Raw genomic sequence first — 24,682 nt, 5'->3', positions numbered from 1 at the left:
GCAGAAAAGTTCAAATAGCCCCTTCAAAATCTTTAAGTACATAATAAAAGCGTCATATCACGCGAACAAGAAAAAGGATGAATTAATCAAACAGTGCAGGGAGAACTGGCTATTTATTTGGAAGAACAGAGAGCTGCCAACCTCCTACTATATGTAACAAGAAATATCATGGAAGGATATATGAATAATTTAACATGTCTGCTTCACACACATCAAAGGAAGAGACATACTTGCCACAGTGCTTGGTTCCAAAAGGGATTTATTGTGACAACACAAAAGCACAATGAAGCGGAAACATTTAACTTTCAACTAGTAGAAGAACTTTATTTCTAAGACTGACCCTTCACACAGGAATTTACAGGGATAAAAAACACAGTGCTGCTTATTTTCCAATGGCTCCACCCAGACCTTCCCCTCTACCTTCTCAGTGCCCACTTGGGCTCACCTGCACGCGGCATCTGGTTGGGTTCCAGCAATTTGGTGCCACAGTTTCACTAGTGACAACATCTCCTACGAGGTGGTCCTTCCTCCATGAGAGCAGCTCCTGTCAGGCTCTGTGACACTTGCTTCCACCCTCTGCCCCTTAAGGACTGAGAATGGTAATGTCTTCCTGGTGATGCTAGTCTCTGGGTGCTTCATTATTCCTTGTTTCTGGCCCAAACCACTGTAATAAGCCTGCCATTAAAATCTTCTTAGTTAGAGTAGAATTCTGTTTTTCACCAGAACCATGGCTGATATAAACAGCCATCCCTATATTGTCGTAAGGAAAAATTCTTCCCTAAAAGTGCTGCATAGAACATTAACACTTAGAAAAGAATTCATCTGTATCGGGGAAATGCCTTCAGCTCTGAATAAAAGACAGCCCTAAGAATAAATAAGAAGCCATTATTGCCACAGTGACACAAAGTCCTAGTGGAGAGCAGGTCTGGATAGAGCTGTGCAGCTCAGTGATGTCACCTCTGAGCCAGGCTTTTCCCATCTTGTGGACTGTCATCTTCAGACTATTGCCCTTTAGAGCCACAAGCTATAACCTAGTGTGACATATGGACATGAAGAAGTCCAGGAGAGAGACAATCTCTTCTCATGTCACCACAGAATTTTATCACTGAGATCTTTCCCACAAGTACAACAGAATAGTTTCCAAACACCTCACTGCTCACACATCGACCCCAACAAAATCATTAGAATAGAGTCTTCATGAATGACTTGGACTAACCTGGGTTTAACCCTAAATCATCTGGGGGAAGGCCAGACACAGAGAACACAGAGCCCAGCAAGTACGAAGTAGGGAATGGCTGTAGGGTGGGCAATGTCTCTTGAAACTGCTTATCAAGGTGTTCCAAGGAAGCAAAGGAAACCACAGGACAATGGAGGGGGAGACAGTATATTACACTCCATTAAATTAAATACAAATACAGTTCTTGGGTTATACACATCATGCCTAAATAGTTACAGCAATGAAACACCAAGCGTATGACAGGAGCACTTCATTACATACCACTACATTTTATTTGTAGAATGCAGGGAGTGTTACTGTCCGTAACTGACGTTAATCTTTGCGAAATCTATGTAAATATGGTTGTGATTAACAGCACTTACATTATCGACTGAACCGAGACAGCTGAATAACCTCAGAAAAATGTTATTTGGTTTTATGGAAGTGGAAGCTCAGTACCAATGGTCATACTCATTCTTGTATGCCAGCAAAGTCAGAGGAAAGGGGAGTGATATGGTTGTAAAACAGAATATACTGGCCACACTACAGAGGGACGCTGGTCGTATTTAGAATAGGACTGATGCAGAGGTAGTTAAAAACCTCACAAAAACATATTTTGGCTTCTTTATTGAAGAGGCCACTCAGCAGCGATGGCCCTAGCCATTTATTTATGTCATGAAACAGGAGAAGGGGTATGTGGCTTGTACTTAAAATTTTCCAAATGTATTTTCATGTATACAGTGGTGTACTGCTGTAAATACCTGAAAACAGGTTCTCTGAGAAAACAGAGATCCTGATTTGTAAAGTCTGCCAATTTCCACAGTGCAAATACTCTCACTAAAGCCAAGCTACCAACACGATGGCACTGAACGTAGAGCTGGGAAGAGAGGTGTAGTGACACGTCGTCATACGGTAGTTTCACCATGCAGATTCAACAACACAAATAACCCAAAGAACAAAGATAATAACAAAATACTGTAAAAGAATTAGGAAGGGCTGACTACGTATTACCTTTGTTCTTAATATAATTTAACTGTAAGTTTATACAGTTTAATTTTCAAACAATGACTATGTTTAGCAATGGGCTTGCAAAATTCCTGAAAATTTAATAATCAGCAGTACTTACAAGCCAGTATGAGCCTACTGCAGCAGATTCCTGTGTGTTGGTACGTGTGTATAAATATATTTACAAATACATATAAACCAACATATAGTTATATCCACCTATAAAGACACTGGTAGTAAATAACGTGGGAAATATTAATATAGGCCAGAATAGTTACTTAACTAAGGGTTCAGATTTTCTTTTCACAAGCACGTTGGGCTCTAATATACAAATCAGGGACACCTCAAATTTCTGTTACATTAGCACACTCACATAAGGCCTGCAAACATCAGGGACTCTTCACATAAATGTTTAATCCTGTTGTCATGTAACTTTTTTGAACTCCAGATTCCACTGTGAACATAAGTATAAAGGAATAGCATCCATTACAGTTACAATAAAATTTTGGTATCACATCCGGAATACAATCCTACACAACATCAATTCTACATGAAGATTTTTATCACATGACTTCAATGGATTTCCCCTCAATACAAATTTTCTGGTGAAAAGTTGTAACTTTTCTTGGAAGCTTTCACATATTCAAAACATTAATAAGGCTTTATTCTAGTAGTAACTGTGTGAAGTACAAAAAAACGTGACTTTCTAATAATCTGTGGCCTTCTTTGGGTTTCAGTAATCTCACTTTAAAAAACTGTATAACGAATCTGAACGCGTGGATGAAGGCTTCTGGACGTTCAGGACGCTGAGAGTGCTTTCACCCTGGTGTGAATCCTCTGATGTTTAGTGAGCACTGACCTCTGACTGAAGGTTTTCCCACATCCACTACACTCATAGGGTTTCTCCCCTGTGTGAGTCCTCTGATGTTTAGTGAGAGCTGATTTCTCACAGAAGGTTTTCCCACACTCATTACATTTATAAGGTTTCTCCCCTGTGTGAGTTCTTTGATGCACAATGAGGTTTGACTTCACACAGAAGGATTTCCCACATTCATTACATATAAAGGGTTTCTCTCCTGTGTGTGTTCTCTGATGTACAGTTAGGGCTGACCTGTGGCAGAAGGATTTTCCACATGCGTTACATTCATAGGGTTTCTCCCCTGTGTGGGTTCTCTGATGTTCAGTGAGGTTTGACTTCACACAGAATGTTTTCCCACACTGCTTACATTCATAGGGTTTCTCTCCTGTGTGCGTTCGCTGATGGTTGGTAAGATGTGGTTTCTGACAAAAGGATTTCCCACATTCAGTACATTCATAGGGTTTCTCTCCTGTGTGTGTTCGCTGATGTTGAGTGAGGTTTGACTTCTCCCAGAATGTCTTCCCACATTCACCACATTCGAAGGTTTTTTCTCCTGAGTGAGCTCTTCGAAGCTGGGTGAAGTGTGACTTCTTGTTGGAAGTATTTCCATTTTCATTGTGCTGATAAGGTTTCTCCCCCATGTGTACTATCTGATGTTTAAAGAGGGCTGACTTTTCCCATGTTTTGTGATTTACTTTATATTCATGGGGGATTTTTCTTGGGTAAGTTCCCTGAGGGATAATGAAAGTTGAATTGTCACAGAAAATTTGCCCATATTCATCAAATTCATAAGGATTGTCCCCTGTAAGAGCTCTCTGATGTCCCAATCTTAAATCCACAAAGAAGGACTTCCCACAAATACTGCATTCATATGGCTCCATTTCCAAATGAGTTCTCTGAGATAAATTGAGCTTCAAACTTTGGATGAAGGTTCTTCCACATTCATTATATTTACAGAGTGTCTCTCCTCTCTGAGCTTTCTTGTTTGTGAAAAAGGCTGCCTCCCCATGGAAGCCTTGTCCATTTTCATTATACTCAAAAGGCTGGTTAAAAATAGGCTGAGTGAGATCTGGGCTATGATGGAGGACATTCCTTTTTTGATTATATTTATAAGATCTCCCTCCAGCAGTTTTCTCATGCCTAATGTCAAGGAGTAACTTCTCATATACATTAAACTCATCCGACTTCTTTCCAGAATAGTTCTTTCTGTTAATAATTAAGCCTGAAATGTTCTTCAAACTCATTTCACATGAGTCACATATCTTACACAGAAAATTTCTGGAAGGAACGGAGTCTGTACCTAGACTGAAAGTTTTTCTTACTCTATCACCACTATTTGTACTTAACTTTTTGTTGGTGGTGAAAGCAAGTTGCCAAAAATGTTCATCTTGATTTTCCTGGCTGCTCTCTATCAGGTCATCAACTTTCCAGTCTTCTAGAAATGAGAAAAATAACCACATCTTATGAATCCTAGTACACTTCCAATGGAACGGGACTTTCACACAAATGTCCTATTACGTAGTCACTTCTATTGTTTTGGGCTCAGTTTCTTGGTGTGAACTAAATCTATGTATACATTTCCTTTGTCCTTCTGGTTTGAGTGGAAAATAAATACTTGCTGCGGTGGAAACAGGGAAAGCAAAGTGGCAATGCCATTTACTTTATAAATATAACCTTCAAAACTGGACAGACAAAGGTGAAATAAAATTCAAAGCCTAGGGAACTGGAGAGTGGCTGATCCTCAGAGAAGGGAGTGAGCCCAATGGAGACAGTAAACACTGAATAAAGTGACACTGAAGATTAGGAGACCAAAGGATGCTTTCAAAGGATGAACTATGATAGAACAGAGTTTAGCCCTAATCCCCTCATACACTGATTACTGGGGGGGGGGGGGAGTGGGATATTACTGCTGGAGTACTTGCTTCTACTCTGCACATCAACACCATACTAAAATTCTGAAAACACTAACTTCCTCAGGTTCAGAATAGTCCTATAGGCTAGGATCTAGTTTTGCCTTTAACTCACAAAGAATAATTTTTTTTTTTAACTCCCATGAAAGAAGCAGACTGGAGAAGGTGAAATGAACTCAAGACGTGGTGAGCAAGGGATGGACATTTTCTGAGAGTTCTTCACTTAGGGAGAAGGAAGCTCTGAGAACTGGGTAAGTTCGACAAGGGAGTTTTGCTGTAATTGTTGTTGCTGTTTTAAGGAAAACAGACTGAGAAACGTATGACAGGGCGATTTCAGCTGGACATGTCCTTATCCCCACACAGCTTGATGACTGTGGTAGGATCCACAGGAATTTGCAGGTTGCCATTTCTTTTTTTCCCCTTTGACATATCAACATCAAAATAGATTTCTGAAAGCACCTAGTTCCTCATGTTTTAAGGGACAATGCTGTACCCCAGACTCTATCTAGTTGTGATTCACAACAACACAGATGTCCAACAGGAAATACAAAACAGATGAGGGACAGGCCACCTCTGCAAAAGGCCCAGGTTCATTTTGTTTTGTCACAGCTGTTAATGAAGCTGGCCCAGCCATCAAGTCGTATGTTTTGTTACTTCAGTCTGCGGGCTTACTTTTCCCCAAAACAACTTTTGTTTCTGAAGCAGTACTGATGTTTAAGCCTGCTTTTATTTATATCCAGATTTATCTTTTACATCAAGGTTTTCTGCATTCATATCTAGCCTCATCTTGGCTTTTACTTACTTGTGAGACCCATAATGAACACATTTCTCTATATGGTTCTGACACCTTCAACAAACTTTATCATAAAAATTCTTGGCTATACTTTACGGCTGCTTCCCAATGCAGCAATGTTAATCACATGTTAAAAGAAATCTCTAACAGCCCATTGCTCCAAAGACTAACTGATAATAGTTATCATCTTGGCAAACACAAACCAAAACAAAAACTGGATTCACATTACGAGTTCACGTCATAATTCCTCAAGTCCATTAAAAAACTACCTGTGCAGCTCTAACTGAATCTCTAATAAATTGCTCGTTCTCAGCAACACACCTATCACTTAATCAGCTACACCAGCCTTGGCTCTCCTTGCGACTGGGACATCCTTCAGGAAAGGCTACTTACTTTAATTTAAAACAACAAGCCACAAAAATAATATTAAAAGACAAAAGCCAACAAACTCTAAAACATCCCTACCATTTTCAGCTTCCACTTGCTGCCTTTAGAAGAAGTTACTGTCTGTATAAAAATTCCATTGCTCAAGGCTACACCCTTTACCATGGTCATAGTCTAGCTCTTGGTTAAGTGTTACCAAAATCCTGTTTCCTCTGACCTCATTGAAGAGACAGTACATTAATGATTCTAAAAAAGCAATGTACTTATGAATTATTTCCAACCTGTACCTGATGAACTGTAATACACGAGGACAGAATATGGGAATGTGCATTTAGGAAAAGCACTACAGAATGCTCTCTGAATGGATGAAGAAGAGTGATTGCTTCTAAACTTGGCTCCATAGTTATGCAACAAAGTAATTATTAAAATATAAGAATTAGGAAGAGTATGAAGGGCCTTCTCTTTGGAAAAACAAAATCTCAACAAGGAAAGAAACCCTAAGCAACAATCACATGGTCAGGCCTGAGTTTTGGGGTTACAGCTACTAGTGTAGAAAATACGGACTATTAAAGTTCTAGCAAAAAACTGAGCTCTGACTTAAAATAAATGAAATAATAACAACAAACCATTACTATACACCATACAAAGTTCAAATACTTTACACGTACAATTTTAATTAAGTTTCTGAGAAGGCAAAACAAACAAAAGTAAAAGTTACAGAAAAAAGAGAAAATGTTTATAAGTGAAATTTAAGATTTAAGATAGTATGAGGTTTAGTACACATTCTGAAGAGCAGAAAGACACTGAGATATACAGAATAGGACCGCATTGTGATAGTCAATGAAAGGAGACTGTAATTTCATTTATGGATAAGGAGTAACTTTGTTGGGTTAGTGAAAGATAAATTGGATCCTTTGGGTAAAAAAATAACCAGTTAAAAATAAGATCGAGTCAGGAATGACAGAACACAGAGTTAATGGTTTTGAACAACATCAGTAAATAAGTGAGAAAATGAAGAGATGCAGAAGATGGTTTTGAAAGGAAAACAACCACAAAAGTATGAAAAGACTAGTACTAGGAGATGATGGGTTCAGTATGCTGACCCCGTGGTAGTAATGGATGGTAGACTGTTCCTTATTTGACCCCTGGGAAACGAGTCTCTCTAATTTTCATGTGACTCACACTGATCCTCTCAAGCTCCTCTAATGATGAGATTTAATGGACTTACACACCTTGTAAAAGCGGTATTGTCCCAGGACCACCTCTCTCATTTCCAAACAACCACTCTGTAGAAAAGGGGTCTGCAAATTGTGACTACAAGGCGGTGGTCCTAGAACTAAGAATACTTTTTATGTTTTTAGAGGGAAAAAGATGGAAGGGGCAGTAGAGAGGAGTGAAGGGGAAGCACAGGAGGAAGAGAAAGAGGTAAGAAGAGGAGCAGCAGCAGCAGCGACCAAGACCATGTGTGGCCCACTAAGCCTAAAATATTTACTATCTGGTCTTTAACAAAAAAGTTTGCCTATCTCTAATCTAGAAGACTTCATCTAGCCCCAACCTTTAACCCCACCTAAAGCTGATGGCTTTCAAATGGATACTTCTAGTTCTGGCCTCAACCATGTACTTATATGATGTGTTTCAAATCTCCTATTCAATCCCAGATTACAACAATTATCTCAAGCTTCTGTCCAAATGTAAAATTTGTAGCAACTCCCCTATAATCTCTCCTCCGGATTTTCTCTATCTCAGTCAATGGTACCCTAAATTATCAGATGCAAGAGACAAATCATTGGAATCAGGCTTAACTCCTCTCTTTCTCTCTATATCCAACCCAGCGGCAAATCCTGTTGGCCTCATCTTAAGATATACGTACAAATCTACAATTTCTCAGCACTTCCAACATTGCCTTAGCCACTGTCCTCTCTCCTCCAGAGTACACAATAGTGTCCTGTTGATATTTTTCCCTTGCTCATGCCTAAGCACCGCCTACCCACCACATATTCACTGCACAGAAGTCAGAGAGATCCTTCAAAACTGTAGATCTGATAGCTAAATCTGATTTACACTGAGTCAAAAGAGCCTGAAGATTTCCCAAATCACTCAAAATACAATTAACGTATCTGTCACGGTCCCTGCTACTTCTATGACATCATCTCCTGCCAATCTCCCTCATGCCCACTCACCTCCCACAATGCTGACAGCCTTGCCATTCTTCTGACACTCTGAGAGCACACCTGTCTAAGAAGTTCAGCACCTGATGTTCCCTCTGCCTGGAATTCTCAGAATCCACATAGCTCACACTTTTATTAGAGACTCATTTCTACTGTGGACCTCATCAAAAAGGTTTTCCCTTGACTTCTTTACCAAATAACACATTCCATCATTCTCCAAACCCCTTTCCACTGCTTTAACTCTTCATAATACTTACCACTGCCTGACACCACGTGTGTGTATGTATGTACACATACCCACACACACAACCCTGTACCTACACACGTATGCTTTTTGCCCCTCAGTGTAATATACACTCTTTGATAACAGGGACATACTTTTAATTACCTACAAACGTAACTGGGTCACGGTGGGAGCTCAGCATGTATCTGTTAAATGAATATATAGAAGTATTGCTTGGATACATACCATCTAATAAAAGATGTCTAAAGACAACAGAGGGAAGGTGAACAATTTTAAAAGCTAAACTAGCCAAGAAAAATTACCTAAGATGAAGCCAACTGAGTTTGGATTATGGGTATAGGCAAATCACTCTAAGATGTCAAAGAACAAATGACAGTGTTTATGAATGAAAGTAACATATGAAGGATGTGATTAAGGTAATAGAGGGATGTGGGCCAACTGTTCTTAATCACTTCAAAAGGTCTGGGGCTAAAAAAAGAAATTTCTAAAAAATATTTCAAAGTTGATAAACCATAAACCAGTGGCCTAAGGTCTCATTTCCTCTGGCTTTCATCTGCCTGAGAACTTACTAACTCACCTGAGAGGTACTGTTTTGGGAATCTTTCCTCTGGTATCCAGGGCTCTTCTCCTTGCTCAATCTTGAAGATCACTTCTGGCTTAGTAATGCAATTCCCTGTAAAGAAAACAACACAGGACTATGGCTAAACAGCCTGGCCTTGGGGACTGAAAAAATGACGAGGAAGAAAGGCAGAGCTTCAGGAGCTATCTAAGGAGGTGCCGAAATGAGCCAATCCTGGAGGAGGGAAGGACATAGCATTCTTTATAGTGGCCAAAGGGACTGGTCCTCTTAGAACCTTGAGTCCCAGTCAGAAAATTCCACAAGGAGTTCTTATGTTTCATCAACTAAGAAATGCATGCTACTGGTAATCACATGGGAAAAAAATTCTTACCTACTGAGACAAGGTGGCTGTAATTTTCCAGGATCACATCTCTGTATAATATCTTCTGAGTAGGATCCAGTAGGTACCACTCTTCCTGGGTGAAGTCCACACACACATCTCTGAATGACACTTGTTCCTGTAACAGTATATTCCTTTTCTATATGAAGTTGTCAGAGCGATATGAGTGGAAAACATTTAAAAGAACTAATCTCTTTAGAATTTACTAAAAATTGATATGTAGGATTGCCTTCTTTTATGTTAGAGTATGTACGATAAAAGTAGTATCTTATACAAACTGAGTTTCCACTAGGGGCCTGGAACTGTCCTAGTTGCTACAAATACGATTCCCGATAAGGAGACATACACAGTAACATTTATTAAATTAGACATTGTAGGAGCTAACAGTATACACAAAGTAGACTGTGGTAACCAAGAAAAAGTTAGTTCTTTCATATTGTCTTTTATATTATCAGGTTAACTTACACTGAGGAAGGAAGGAAGTTGTTAAAATGAATAGAGGAACTGAAATTAATATGGTACAGGACCTAACCAAGCTCAACTGATTAAAGTGACCAGCTCTGCATTCTACCTGCCTACCAGAGAAAAAAGGATGGATCCTCTCAGCTAAAAGAGATCATTTTCTGGAGCCTCTACCAATATTTGTGTTGTTAAATACAACGCTTGGCATCCAATAAAAAAAATTTCATGTTATATGAAGACACACAGACCAAGAAAAAAAGGACAATAAAAGCAGACTCTTGGGAGGTTCGGATACTGGAATAAATAAGAACTTCAAAATGAATTATGATTGATATGTTCAATAAAAAGAGGAAAATATGAATAAAATAAATGAAAGGATGGGAGAAGTTCAACAGATATGTGGTTCTGTGTGTTGTGGAGAAAGAATTAATAGAGCAGGCCTAAGACTGCTGTTCTTTGAAAGGTCTGCTGCAAGGGTGTCCCTTGGCTGGCATCCAGGAGCTTGGATTTCTGGAGGGTTCTCACCATTCCTTGATAAGAATGGTTCACTGTGCCTAACCTGTTTGTGTAAACAATATGGTTTATGCTGCACACATGCATTCCTTCTGGAGTCTGGAATTTCGTTACATGCTGAGCAGAGAGTATCTATGTGACTAGCCCCTGATAGAAGCTGAGCACTGAATGTATGTCGAGATTCCCTGGCAGTCATTTCATACCTGTCGTCACACCTCATTGCTATACGACTTACGTCTTTACTAGGAGAAGACTCTTAGAAGCTTGTGCCTGGTCTCCTCTGGGCTATGCTCCACATGCCTTTTCCCTTTGCTGACTGTGCTTTGTATCCTTTCACTTTAATAAGTCACAGCTATAAGTACAGCTACATGCTGAGTCATCTTGGCACATCACTGAACCTGGCGATGGTCCTGGGGATCTCTGATACATGTGTATACACAGACAAGTACATACATACACACATCAAATGGGCATTCTAAGGTTGAAAATTACAATACCTGAAATTAAGAACTCATTAGATGGGTTCAAGTCACGTGAGAGAAAGAAGACACAATCTAAAATGTATGCACCTAACAAAAGAATATCAAAATACATACAGCAAAAACTGATAGAACTGAAAGGAGAAATAAACAGATCTATAATTATAGCTGAAGACTTCAATATCCCTCTGTCAGTACTGAGAGATAAAGCAAGCAGAAAATCAGTTAAGCATACAGATGAGCTGAACAGCGCTATCAATCAACATGATCTAATTGACATTTGTAGAATACTCCATCCAAAAAGACAAAACACACATTCTATCATTCTATTCCAGCTCACACGGAATATTCATCAAGACAGATCACAGTCTAGGCCACAAAACACATCCGGACAAATTTAAAACAATAGCTATCATACAAAACATGTTCTCAGACCACAATGGAATTAAATAGAAATCAATAAACAAGAGATAGGTGAAAAACTCCCTAAATACATGAAAGTTAAACAACATAGTTATAAATGACTTAGAGGTCAAAGAAGAAGTCTCAAATGAAATTTTAAAATATTTTAAATGAAATGGAAAAAAAATGAAAATACCATGTATCAAAATTTGTGGGATGCAATGAAAGCAGTGCATAGAGGGAAACATACAGCATCAAATGTATATATCAGAAAAGATTTAAAATCAACAACTTAAGCTTCCATCTCAGTAAACTAGACCAAAAAAAGGGAAATTAAGACTGAAGCAAGCAAAATAAAGGAAATAATAAAAATCAGTTTAACTGAAAACATGAAAAAAATAGAAAAAGTCAATGAAATCAAAAGTTGCTTCTGTAATTAATAAACCTCCAAAGTAACCAAGAAAAAAAGAATAAAGAAGCAAATTGTGAATCTCAAAAATGAAAGATAGGTGACACTACTAATCCTAATGACATAAAAGAATAATAAGAAAATACTACAAACAATTCTATTCCTGAAAAATTGATAACATACATGAACTCAACAAATTCCTTAAGACACAACTACCAAATTCACAAAAGGAGAAACAGATAACCTGAAGAGACTGTTAAAAAAATTGAATCCATAATTAAAACACTTCCAAAACAGAAAAGCACCAAGCCCAGATGGTGTCACTGGTCAACTCCACTAAACATCTAAGGAAAAGATAGTAACAATTCTCCATAATCTGCTCCGGTAAATAACACTTCCAAACTCATTATGAGGCCAACAATACCCTAATACCAAAAATAGATCAAGATATTATGAGAAAAATAAAGACCAATAACTCTCAATAACAGATACAAAAATCCTCGAATATCGGCAAATCAAATCTGACAAAATATAAAAAGAAATACGGATCACAACCAAGTGGAATTTATTGCAGATATGGAAGGCTGGGTCAACATTAAAAAAAAATCAATCAATATAATTCAACACATGAAAGAAGAAACAGTACGTATCATATCATGAAGAAAAAGCATTTGACAAAATCCAACAGTCATTCATAATAAAACCTCTCAGCAAACTAGGAATAGAGGGGAACTTTCTCAACTTGATGAAGACCCTCTATAAAAACCCTACAGCTAACATCATACTTAATGTTAAGAGGTTGGACACTTCCCTCTAAGTGCAGGAACAGGGCAAGGCCGTCCTGTTGCAATACTCCTATTCAGCTTTGTACTGGACATCATAGCTAGTGCAGAAAGACTTAAAACAAGGCAAAACAAACAAACAAAAAAACTGAAATAAAAAGTATATGATTAGGGAAAAAAACTGTCTTTATTCAAAGTCAACATGATTGTGTATGTAGAAAATCCCAAAGAATCTACAAAAAGAAAAAGAAAAAAAATCCTGGAAGTAATAAGCAAATTTAGCAATCACATAGGATACAAGGTCAATACAAAAAAGTTAACTGTTTTCCCATTATCAGAATTAACAATGGAAATTTCAAATTTTTGAATTAAAAATATCCCATTTACAACACCACCAAAAAAAAAAGTACTCAAGTATAAATCTAACACAGTGTATTACAGGAATATGCAGAAAAACAAAAACTGTTGGAAGAAGTCAAACAGCTAAATAAATGGAGAGATATTCCATATTCATCAGTCAGAAGACTCAGTATTGACAAGATGTCAATTCTTCCCAACTTATACTATAACTCAATGCTATTCAAATAAAAATCCCAGCTATTTTTTAGACATTGACAAAATGATTCTGAAGCTTATATGGAAAGGTAAAAGACCTAGATAGCCAACAAATGTGGAAGAAGGAAAAAGAGGATTTATGGTACCTGATTTCAAGACTTACATAAAGCTGTAAGTAACCAAGACAGTATGTTATTGGTAAAAGAGACACATAGATCAGTGGAACAGAATAGAGGGGCCAGGAATAGATCCACTGAAATAGAGTCAACTGATTTGTGTGTGTGTGTGTGTGTGTGTGTGTGTGTGTGTGTGTGTATGGTATAGTTGATGTACTATACATAAGCTTCAGGTGTACAATATAGTGAGTCACAATTTTTAAAGGTTATTTTCCATTTATAGCTATTATATAACATAGGCTATATTTCCTGTATTGTGTATCTTTGTATTTTTACTTATTTTACTTACTTATTTTATATACAGTAGTTTGCACCTCAATCCCCTACTCCTATCTACCCCCTCCCTCCTTCCCTCTCCCCACTGGTAACAACTAGTTTGTTTATCTGTGAGTCTGTTTCTTTTTTGTTATATTCACAAGTTGTTTTTGTTTTATTTAGTCAACCTATTTTTTGACAAAGGCAAATACCTAAATGGAGAAAAAAAAGTCCTTAAACAAATGATTCTTAAACAAGTGTACATCCATGCAAAAAAAGAACCTAGACACAGACTTTATATCTTATACAAACATGAATTAAAAATGAGTCACAGACCTAAATGTAAAACGCAAAACTACAAAACTTCTAGAAGAAAATATAGAATATAGAAAATCTGTGTTATCTTGGATTTGGTGATGAGTTTTTAGATACAACAGAAAAATCATTCCATTAAAAAACATTCCATTAAAAAAAAATACATGGGTTGGATTTCATTAAACGAAATCTTTTGCCTTGCAAAAGACACTTCTTAACAAATGAAAGAACAAGCCATAGACTGGAAGAAAATATTCACAACATGTGTCTAATAAAGGATTGCATTCAAAATGTACAAAGGAACTATGAATACTCAATAGTAAGAAAACAAATGACCTAACTGAAAAAACAGACAAAACATCTGAACAAACACGTCAAGCAAAGACATATGGATAGCAAATAAATTTATGGACAGATGCTCAATATCATCTGTCATTAGGGAAATGCAAATTAAAACAAAAATGAGATACCGCGACACATTTATTAGAATAGTTAAATCTCAAACAATGACAGTGTCAATTTCGGGTCCAGATGCAGAACAACAGGAATTCTGATTCATAGTTGGTAGGAAAGCAAAATAATGCAGCACTTTTGTAAAACTGGCAGTTTCTTACAAAGCTAACAATAGTCTTAACACATGATCAAGCAATTTCACACTGTAGGTATTTAAAATCTTACATCTATGAAAAAACCTACATTATGAATGTTTCCAGCAGCTTGATTCATTATGACCAAAAACTAGAAGGAAACAAGAGTCCATGGGTTAACAACTCTGAAATTACTTGTATGTGTATGTTGGAACTGAACAATTAAGTAAATGAAATGAGGATGGTGGTAGCCAGACTGCTAGAATGGGAGTTACAGACAAGCACGGGGAGAAAGCTAGAATGTTCCATGTGCTAATGATTACAACAGGAGACGTCATTAATGTAAACTAATGCTTAGCTTAATATAGACAGAGATGGTTACAGACTGAAATGTTTATAGTTATGTGTATATATGTGAGTTAGTACACATATATTATTTCCTTGTTCAGTCAGCTGAGAGGGTTTATAAGCACACCAGTAGCAACAGGCACACCCAGCCCCTCAACCTTGGTTTCTAACATCATTCTCCAATAAAAGGAACCAGAGCTCTTCAGAAAAAAAATGCCTAATTCTAAGGCAGGAAATATATAAGATGAGCCTGGAATATCTTCTTGTACCAGAAATTATGGAAGAAGTACTCAAAAACACAATAATGGCGTAGGTCACAAGGACACAGGAACCAGTTGAAAGTACTCTAGTTAATAACCAAGCTGGAACAATTTGAGCAACAAAATGAACAAGGTAGTATTGGACTATAAACAAAGTATAAAATAACTAGTCATGAGTTCATTTTGGTATAAAAATTGACTGAGTTAACAAACAGGAGAATACACGAATCTAATCTCCTGTGCAGAATTCCTAATAATTTATGTGGCTACTTCACCATGAAGGAGGTGTAGAAGAACTCCACATTTTCTTCCAAAGAGTACAGTATGAAAACAGGAAAAAGGAATAATTTTACAGTGGAGAAAGCTGACCATACAACCTCAGCCAGGTGATCAACGGTGACATATCAACTGTGAAAAGTAATGTTGAGAGCATTTACCCCTTGATAAGATGTTGCCAAATGACACTTTACCTCTGTGGTCCTTCTCCAAGAAACCAATAACCCCAGTCTAATCACGAGAAAAATAGCAGACAATTCCCAAGTGAGGGACATCTACAAAACACTCCTCAAAACTGACAAGGTCATCAAAAACAAGGGAAGTCTGAGAAACTGTCACAGCCAAGGGGAGCCTAAGGAAACAGGATGACTAAGTGAAATGTGGTATCCCAAAGCAGAAAACCTACATGAGGGGGAAAAAAAACCCATGAACAATTATTCAAGACAAATGATACACCAGAAACATTTTGTAAGTCATATAAAAAACAAGCATTAGTATCCCTAATATACTAAGACACCAAAATATACCTAGATTTCACTGAATATAACTAGACGTTGAAAAAAAAGACAGAAACCTAAGAGCAAAATGGGCAAAAGACATGAACAGATAGTTCACAGAAATATAAATACAAGACACCTTTTACACTTGATTTACATACATAAAAAATATTCAGCCTCACTCATAGTTAAGAAAATTGCAGATGTAAACTACATAAGACACTACTTTTTACGTATTAGCTGCTAACATTAAAAAGTTAAACCACATATTTCTATGGGAGAAGCTGTGGAGAAACAAAACACTTTCATGCAGTGCCAGTAGAAATACAAAAATGATACTATAATCCCATCAAACAGATGAAGTTTATCAATTGTATTCAACCCTTTGACCTGGCAATCTCACTTCTGGGAATTTATCTGATAGAATAAAACTACAAGTACAAGGTTATTCATTAAAACATGGTTTGTAGTAGCAAAAGGCTGAGTTAATAACTAGTTTAATGAACTATGGAACATTCACAACTGAATTACCATGCAATTACAACAAAGAAAGCAGCAATCCATGTTCTGTTAAGAAAGATCCCTGGGACAGTGAAGGAAGTGAAGAAAAGCAAAAAAAGAGGATGGAAAATAGTGTACAGACGGACTACTCAGTGTGGTTCCCTGAGTAGCAGAATCAGCTTCACCTGGGAATTGATTAGAAATGCAGCCTCCAGGTGCCCACCCAGATCTACTAAATCAAAATCTGCATTTTAACACATTGCCAGTGATGTACAGGTGCATCTAAGTTTAAGAAGCCCTAAGAATAATATATTCCCTTTTTTTAAGCTGCACTGTAGTCAGTTATAACGTGTCAACTTCTGGTGTACAGCATAATGTAATATATTCACTTTTAAATAAAGGCTGAGGGCACACAAATTTTCTTTTAACTGAATAAAAAAACACTGGGAGGACAAACAATAAACTAGAAATAATGGATACCTATAAAGGGTGACAATACATTCCAGTTCGTCTGGGACTGTCCCAATACATGGCAGTCATCCCAGCACAACTGTTATTAAAACTTCTTTCACTCGCAGTGAAAGTGTCACAGTTTAGATGAGAAATAAATGTCACCCTACCTGGAGGAAGAATCAGATACAGAGAGACTGGGGGTGTGAATTTTTACTTACATTTTTATTGTATCATTTACTTTACCATGTTAATATATTACCAATTCAAAAAAATACATATTTTTTTTTTTAAAGACAAAATCAGTCAGGAAAAACAGGTATACTGAGAAGGGCAGTGGGCTAAGGATATACAAAGCAATGGATAAGCAATAAACTCAGGGATAAGCAATGCTGGGGCAAAAAGGCAAAGACAATTTCATGAGGGATAGAAGATAGACAACAGAAGAGACTCTGAAGACAAAGAGACTATGGATAATAGTACCAAATGCTGCAAAACGGTCAAGTAAGACAAAATTGGATTTGACTACAATTTGGTAGCCTTTTCCACCATTGATTCAGGTGACTGGTGGTGAAGGAGCAAGACTGCATTGATTAGGCTGAAATGGAAATGCAGAGACAAAAGTTAGGACTACCTGCTACTCATGCTAGAAATACAAATGTGCAGATCCAAGGTTTTATAAACCTTTATAAACTTGAGAAAATCCATTTTAAGTCAAAGTGGGAATAAACAAAAAAACTCACCTGGGATTTGTTCATTTTTCACTCTTAGTGGAGGAAGGAGCGCTGAGGGAGAAGGAAGAAAGAAGTAAGAACTTGGCCTGCCTTGTAGTTCCTGGATTCACCTGCCTACACAGCTCCACACAAAAGATACTTACATGTCCATGTGTGGCTCCGATTTATGTTGAGCTTAGACATGATACTTTTCACTGAGTGAATGTAAACATTTGTTTCTTATTGATTTATTACCAATATAGGTTCTGTGACACAGAAAAATTAAAAACATGAGAAGATGAGTTTAATATGTAACAGTAAGCTAAAGGAGGAAACACTAAAGATTTGTCAAAACTGATGTTGTATGGGAAAAAAAACACCCCAACCACATTGTTAATCTATTTAATCTATTTACCTGCTAAAACCATTAATCCTGTGAGGTCAGATAACCCAAGAAAGGTCTTAAAAAAGGGATGGGGGTGTTTAAGGCAAGATTTAAAAAGAAAAAAAAGTCTGTTCTAACCTATTCACAATCTTCAAAAGGATCTTTTAATAAAAAACTATCTTTGGCCTAACAGTGACAAAAGAACCTGCAGTGGCCCAGAAATCTGCAGACCTGACTTTTAACCTTGGTTCTGGCACTAAAAAATTGCACGATCTGAGCCAGTCACCTTCTCGGGCTCAATTTTTTTTTTTTTTTTTTTTTTCATCTTTCATTAGGACACAAACAACCCAGAAAGGACTTGCCTGCACTACCATCCTGGGAGTCTACACGGCCAGGAGAGCAGGAACCTCAGCATTTCTCCTGATGCCATCAACAATGGGACACTGTTTGAGGGCAGCTTGCCTCAGGAAGGAGTCAATGGAGAATGAGGGAGGAGGGGGTGTGTAGGGACAGATAATAACAGACTTTCCTTAGCTATGGCTAGTGAGCCTTTCTACTCGGACCATGCCTTCAAATTCTCCAAAGAGGTGACATTCTGTGTAGCCTGAGTGCCCACCCCTCTCAGCTCCAGCTCACCTCTCTCTTCTTAAATTTGTCCCAGACCTTCCACCGCCACACAGCCTTCGATGGCTTCAGGATACTGTGTCATGATTATACATAACAAATAACAAATGAATACACAATAAATAATAACTGGGGAGCTGGGTGATGTTAGAGCTAGGAGAAAGCCTTGGTGGCTAGCTGGTCCAGCCCCTTCCAACTCCATTTCATTAACGAGTTAACTGAGGAACGGAGGCCCTGGAAACGTGTCCAAGCTCCAGCCGCAACAAACACACACAACAGCAGCTAATTAATGTGAGAGCTCAAAAGAACACAATACGGCAAGCATTCTCGATATCAGCATTTTGGAGATGCGAAAACCAAGCCTCCTGCCGGCTATCTGGTCCGGGAAACCCATTTATTTCCGACCACCTGCCTGGAGCACTCGTTCCGCCCCCCCCCCAACACAGCCGCCCTGCTCCCCGTAAGCCCAGCGCACAAGCAGCGTACACGCACACGTCACCCGGCGGAGCGCGCGCACGCGCACTCCCTCTTCCCCGCACCCCTGCCCCCTCCCCGTGGGTCCAGCGCACACGTCACGCACGCGCACTCCCCACCCGCGGCCACACGACGGCGCCGCGCACTCCCCACCCGCGGCCACACGACGGCGCCGCCCGCTCCGCTCTGGGGCTGGAATGCTGCGGGCCGAGCGAGCCCGAGAGCCCGCGTTCCCGCTCGGGACCTCGGCCCCTGTAGGCAGAGACGCCCCCGCCTGCCGTCCCTTCAGTTCTACAGGCGCCGAAGATTCCTGCGGCCCCGCTGGTGCTCGCGGGGCTCCAACCACCACCTGGCACCGCTGCCTCCGCCGGCTCCCTGAACCGCGCGGGGCCCCCTCGGCCCTCACCCCCTCCCTCAGGGGCTCACCCGCAGCTCCCTTGCCGCGTGGACCTGGAAGCCAGGAATTGTTTCCCACGAGGGGCTTGGAGGCCGGGGAAGGACAAGCCTGGAGGAGAAGGCGGGGATGCACATGCGCAGAGGGAGGGAGCGGCGCGGCGCGGCGGCGGCGAGCTGGAACTAGGCTCCTGGCTGCTTGGGTTGGCTAGGTGGCTTTACCTTTAGAAGCGGTGCCTCACTCCTAAATTGTAAAAGTAAGCTAACGGCAGTACAGTACCTCGCTAGCGGTTTTTATGAAGATTAAAGGCGTGTACATCGTAAAAGCACTTAGGACCGCGTCTGTAACATGAATTGTTCAGTACATTCCTTAAGGTTACCTTACCCCAATATACACAATGCCCACTCCTTTAGAGAGTTTCTGCCTTGTTGACGGAGTTGAGAGGTTGCTGTCTGATATACTCACTCCTGCTTCCTGGAACCTGGATTCTGTCTGTGTCCCAGAGATGTACATCAAAGCACTGTGCGTTTTAGACTAGACACAAGCCAAGAGAAGTAAAATTGTGCATGAATTTTATTTATGGACGTGGACAGATATTAGTTTAGTTTTGATAAGTTTATCTTCTAGCAGTTTAGACAATAAGTTTATGTAAACTAAAATAAGATCTGAGATCAGCATATTATTTGGAATGAGGAAAAAAGCAAGCTAGCAATTCAGTTTTAATAATAAAAACTGTTCTTACGTAAGAAAGTATTCATATACCACTCTTGAAGAAAGCACATTCTCATCTGTTGGAACCAACCATGCTTTCTTTACTTGGAATCAAATGTACATTCCTTTACGTGGACATCCTTTCGACATTTATAGCACACTATGATCATTTTTCATAAAAGAATATATGGTTAACTCTTTTTGGTCAATGTCATTTAACTTTTTAAAATAAGGTTTACAGAAGAGTTGCAAAGATAGTTCCTGTGTATTTTTCACTCAGCTTCCCCTAATGTTAACTCAACTTTACGTAACATTGATACATTTACCAAAACTCAGAAAGTGACATGGGTACAATTCTGTTAACTAAACTACAGAGTTTATTCAGATTTCATCAGTTTTTCCACTAATGTCCTTTTGCTGATCCAGAATCCAATCCAGGATACCACAGCACGTTTAGTCATGATGTCTGTTTGGTCTCCTACAGTCTGTAACAGTTTCTTTGTCTTTCCTTGTCTTTCGTTACCTTTAAATGTTTGAATAGTGGTCAGGTATTTTGAAGTATGTCCCTGAATTTGAGTTGTCTGAAGTTTCTCCTGATTGGACTGAGGTTATAAATTTTTTTTTTAGGGAAATCTTTTTTTTTTCCTTTTTCAGTTTTATTACGTAGGATTATTACAGTTCGACGGCACATACACATTATATTGCATGTAAATCTGTATATACAGTATATGGCACATTTATTTAGTTTACATATATGTACTAATTATTGTTTCTAAGAACAGATCTTTAGCTTTTTAAACTTACATAGTTATCAAAGGAATAAAGTCAACTACAAAATAAGAATCAACAGAATGCAGTGATCCAATCATAAAGGACTATCAAATATGCTTACACGTGTTTAAGAAATCAAAATAATAATTCATTTGTGTCATTATTGTTATTTTTCTTTAGCTTCCTCATATAAATGATGTTGTATGACATTTTTCTTTCTTTTTCTGGCTCACTTCATTTAGAATGACAATCTTGAGGTCCATCCACATTGCTGCAAATGGCATTGTTTTATTCTTTTTTATGGCTGAGTAGTGTTCCATTGTATATATGTACCACATCTTCTTTATCCAGTCATCTGTTGATGGACATTTGGGTTGTTTCCATGTCTCAGCTATTGTATATAGTGCTGCTGTGAACACTGGGGTGCATGTGTCTTTTTGAATTTTATTTTTCTCTGGATATATACCCAGGAGTGGGATTGCAGGATCACATGGTAAGTCTGTTTTCAATTCTTTAAAGAACCTCCATACTGTCCTCCATAGTGGCTGCACCAACCCATAGTCCCACCAACAGTGTAGGAGGGTTCCCTTTTGTGCACACCCTCTCCAGTATCTATCATTTGTAGACTTTTCAATGATGGCCATTCTGGCTGGTGTGAGGTAATATCTCATTGTAGTTTTGATCTGCATTTCTGTGACAATTAGTGATGCTGAGCATTTTTTTTTTCATGTGCCTACTGGCCATTTGTATGTGTTCATTGAAGAATTCCTTATTTAGGTCTTCTGCCCATTTTTGGATTGGGTGCTTGTTTCTTTGATACTAATTTTGTATATTTTGGAAATTAGTCCCTTGTCAGTCACATCATTTGCAAATATTTTCTCCCATTCTGTAGGTTGTCTTTTCATTTAGTTGCTGGTATCCTTAGCTGTGCAAAAGTCTCACAATATACTTTTAGTTGGGCTGTTTATTTTCTTATTGTTGAGTTTTAGTAGTACTTTGTATGCTTTGAATATAATTTCTTTATCAGATGTGTATTTGGCAAATTTTTTCCTCCTAATCTGTGATTTGTTTTTTCATTCTCTTAGCAGTGTCTTCTAGAGAGTAAATGTTTTTAATTTTAAAAAATCCAACTTATCAATACTTTGTTCCATGGATGATGCTTCGGTATTATAGCTAAAAATTCAAACCTCAGGTTCCCTAGACATCCACGTATGTAATCTTTTAGAAGTTTTTCAGTTTGGGGTTTTACATTTAAGTCAGTTATTCATTTTGAGTTAATTTTTGTGGAAAGTGTAAGTTCTGTGTCTAAGCTCATTTGTTTTATATGTTTGTTTTATTGTTCCAGCATTGCTCATTAGAAGACTATCCTTTCTCTATTAAATTGCCTTTGTTCTTTTGTCAAAAATCACTTGAGAACATTTGGGTGAGTCTCAGTTCTGGGCTACTGATCTATGTGTCCTTATTTGCCAATACATGCTTTCAAAAATCAATTGACCATGGATGTATGTGGCTATTTCTACATTCTCAGTTCAATTCCATTGTTCTATATGTCTATCCTTATAGTGGCACCACACTGTTTTCATTAATGTAGCTGTGTAGTAAGTTTGGAAATCACAAAGTGTGAGTCATCCAATTTTGTTCTTTCTTGACATTGCTTTGGCTGTTTGGGACACCTTGTATTACCTTATAAATTTGGAGATCAGCTTTTTCATTTCTGCAAAACTATTGTGGGAATTTTGATAGGGATTGCATTGAATATGTAGGTAATTTTCAGTAGTACTGACATCTTAGCCACATTATGTCTTACCTGGCATGAGCATGGGATGTCTTTCTCCTTATTTCAGTATACTTTAGTTCTTTCAGTAATGTCTTATAGATTTCAGTGTACAACTTCCTTATCTCTTTTAAAAAATTATTCCTAGGTATTATTTTCTTTTGTATGCTATTTGAAATGTGAAGTTTCTTAATTTCTTTTTCAGGATAGTCAATGCTGCTATATAGAAACACAACTTATTTTTCACTATTGACCTTGCATCTTGGAATTTACCCTAATTTGTATATTAGCTCTAGTAGTTATGTGTGTGTGTGTATTCTTTAAGATTTTGTATGTATAGGATAATGTCACCTGTGAATAGAAATAGTTTTACTTCTTCCTTTCCATTTTTCATGTCTTTTATTTCTTTTCCTTGCCTAAATTTCTCTTGCTAAAAGTTCCAGTACTTTGTTGAAAAGAACTGGTGAAAGCTGGTATTGTTGTCTTGTTCCTGATCTTAGTAGGAAAGTTTTTGGTCTGTCATTGATTTTTATGTTACCTCTGGATTTTTTCCTAAATTCCCTTCACCATGTTGAAGAAGTTCCCTTATATACCCAGTTTGCTGTATTTTTTAATCATTAAAAGATACTGAACACTTCAATTGCTTTTTCTGTGTCAATATATGTGATCACTGTTTGCCTTTGTCCTATTAAGGTGCTATATTACATTAATGGCAACTCTATTTGTATGTTAAACCATCCTTGCATTCCTGGAATAAATCCCACTTGTTCATGGTGTATAATCTTTTTTTAAGATGCTGCTAGATTCAGTTTGCTAGCATTTTGCTGAGGATTTTTATATCTATACTGATAAGGAATTTTCATTTGTGATTTTTCTTTGTAATGTCTTTGTCTTTTTTTTTTTTTAACAAGGATGATGCTAACATCATGGAATGAGAAAATAGTGATCTCTCCTCTGCTATTTTATGTAAGAGTTTGGGAAATTCTTTAGATATTTGATAGAACACACCAAAGAAGCCATCTGATTTTGGACTTTTTTTGTTGGGTGTAGGGGTTTGATTACTGATTCAATCTCTTATTATGGATCTGTTCAGATTTTCTATTTCTTTTTGAGTCAGTTTTGGTAATTTGCATGATTCTTGGAATTAATATTGTTTTACAATTACTGTTGGTGCATTTATCTTTTAAATTACATGAGAAACAAAAAGGAGTTACTAACAGACACCATTAATACTGGTTTTTATATTTACCTATGTAGTTATGTTTACCAGTATTCTTTATTTGTTAATATGACTTCAAGTTACTGTCTAGTGTCCAGTATCCTTCCTTTTCAGGCTAACAGACTAAGTTTAGAATTTCTTATAGGTGAGGTCTGCACTGACTTTGCTTGCCCACACTTTAATCAGGCTTCTGTCCCCATCACAAGCCCCTGAAACTTTGTCCCTAAGTCCAACCAAGTACAGAAAGACAGAATATACCTTGACTTAGCAGCTCATTCTAAAGGCTAATGCGAGCCAGACACATTTCCTGTCAGACTACCCCGTCACGCTGTTTGTTCTCCTCCTCCACTCACTTGTCCAACTTCCTCTCCAGAGTTCTTGCTAACCCTTCTTATTCATTCCTGAAAAAGAAAAGCTTTTTTCTATTTGATTTTGAGATGCTTTCAAATCCTGAAGTTGAAGCATTCTTTCTATTGCAACAGTCTTTTTGAAACGTTTCTGGTCCCGAAATTCTGGATTTATTTTTACTTAATATCTGAAGCACTAACCTGCTTATCTTTGTCACTGCTGAGAGAAATGCTATTATTTGCTATTTACTTTTAAATACTATTATTTTGTTGCTAGTATTTTCTGGTGTTTAAAGTAACTCCTATTTATATTCATAAATCACACTGATTTACAACTTTGCTTGCTTGGGTAGCTTGGTGTTTTAAGAGGCACACTGGGTGTGAGAAGACTATTTTTGCGAGGTACTTAAAAACCTCAAGGCTGTACACAGAAGTGATAACCCTAGGCCACAATCCCTGAATTGC

The 24,682-nt window shown here is 38.0% G+C and overlaps 1 protein-coding gene across 2 annotated transcripts; it reads right to left on the bottom strand.

The window, feature by feature from the left end:
* Nucleotides 1-242: 242 nt before the first annotated feature.
* Nucleotides 243-19,538, bottom strand: ZNF248 (zinc finger protein 248). 2 transcript variants are annotated; one of them, XM_010989933.3, is made up of 7 exons: nucleotides 19,428-19,538; nucleotides 18,540-18,603; nucleotides 17,683-17,784; nucleotides 17,549-17,590; nucleotides 9,530-9,656; nucleotides 9,157-9,252; nucleotides 243-4,515 (listed from the first exon to the last, which is right to left on the bottom strand). In XM_010989933.3, the coding sequence occupies exons 4-7, from the start codon at nucleotides 17,561-17,563 to the stop codon at nucleotides 3,020-3,022; spliced, it is 1,734 nt and encodes a 577-aa protein (XP_010988235.1). In that variant the 5' UTR covers nucleotides 17,564-17,590; nucleotides 17,683-17,784; nucleotides 18,540-18,603; nucleotides 19,428-19,538; the 3' UTR covers nucleotides 243-3,019. The 2 variants fall into 2 exon arrangements, with proteins under 2 accessions (XP_010988235.1, XP_031316751.1); XM_031460891.2 differs by lacking the exon at nucleotides 18,540-18,603.
* Nucleotides 19,539-24,682: the final 5,144 nt, after the last annotated feature.

This window comes from Camelus dromedarius, chromosome 8 (assembly GCF_036321535.1).
Source record: "Camelus dromedarius isolate mCamDro1 chromosome 8, mCamDro1.pat, whole genome shotgun sequence".
NCBI classification, from domain to species: Eukaryota; Metazoa; Chordata; class Mammalia; order Artiodactyla; family Camelidae; genus Camelus; species Camelus dromedarius.
Note: the sequence above shows the minus strand (reverse complement) of the source record. Positions and strands in the feature narration are given on the sequence as shown.

Excerpts from the sequence above, each read along its gene's own strand:
- ZNF248 (XM_010989933.3), bottom strand. Across the intron at positions 9,253-9,529 it reads CAGCCACCTTGTCTCAGTAG|GGAATTGCATTACTAAGCCA; the intron begins GTAAGAATTTTT and ends TTTTCTTTACAG. Across the intron at positions 4,516-9,156 it reads CCCAAAACAGTACCTCTCAG|AAGACTGGAAAGTTGATGAC; the intron begins GTGAGTTAGTAA and ends TCTCATTTCTAG.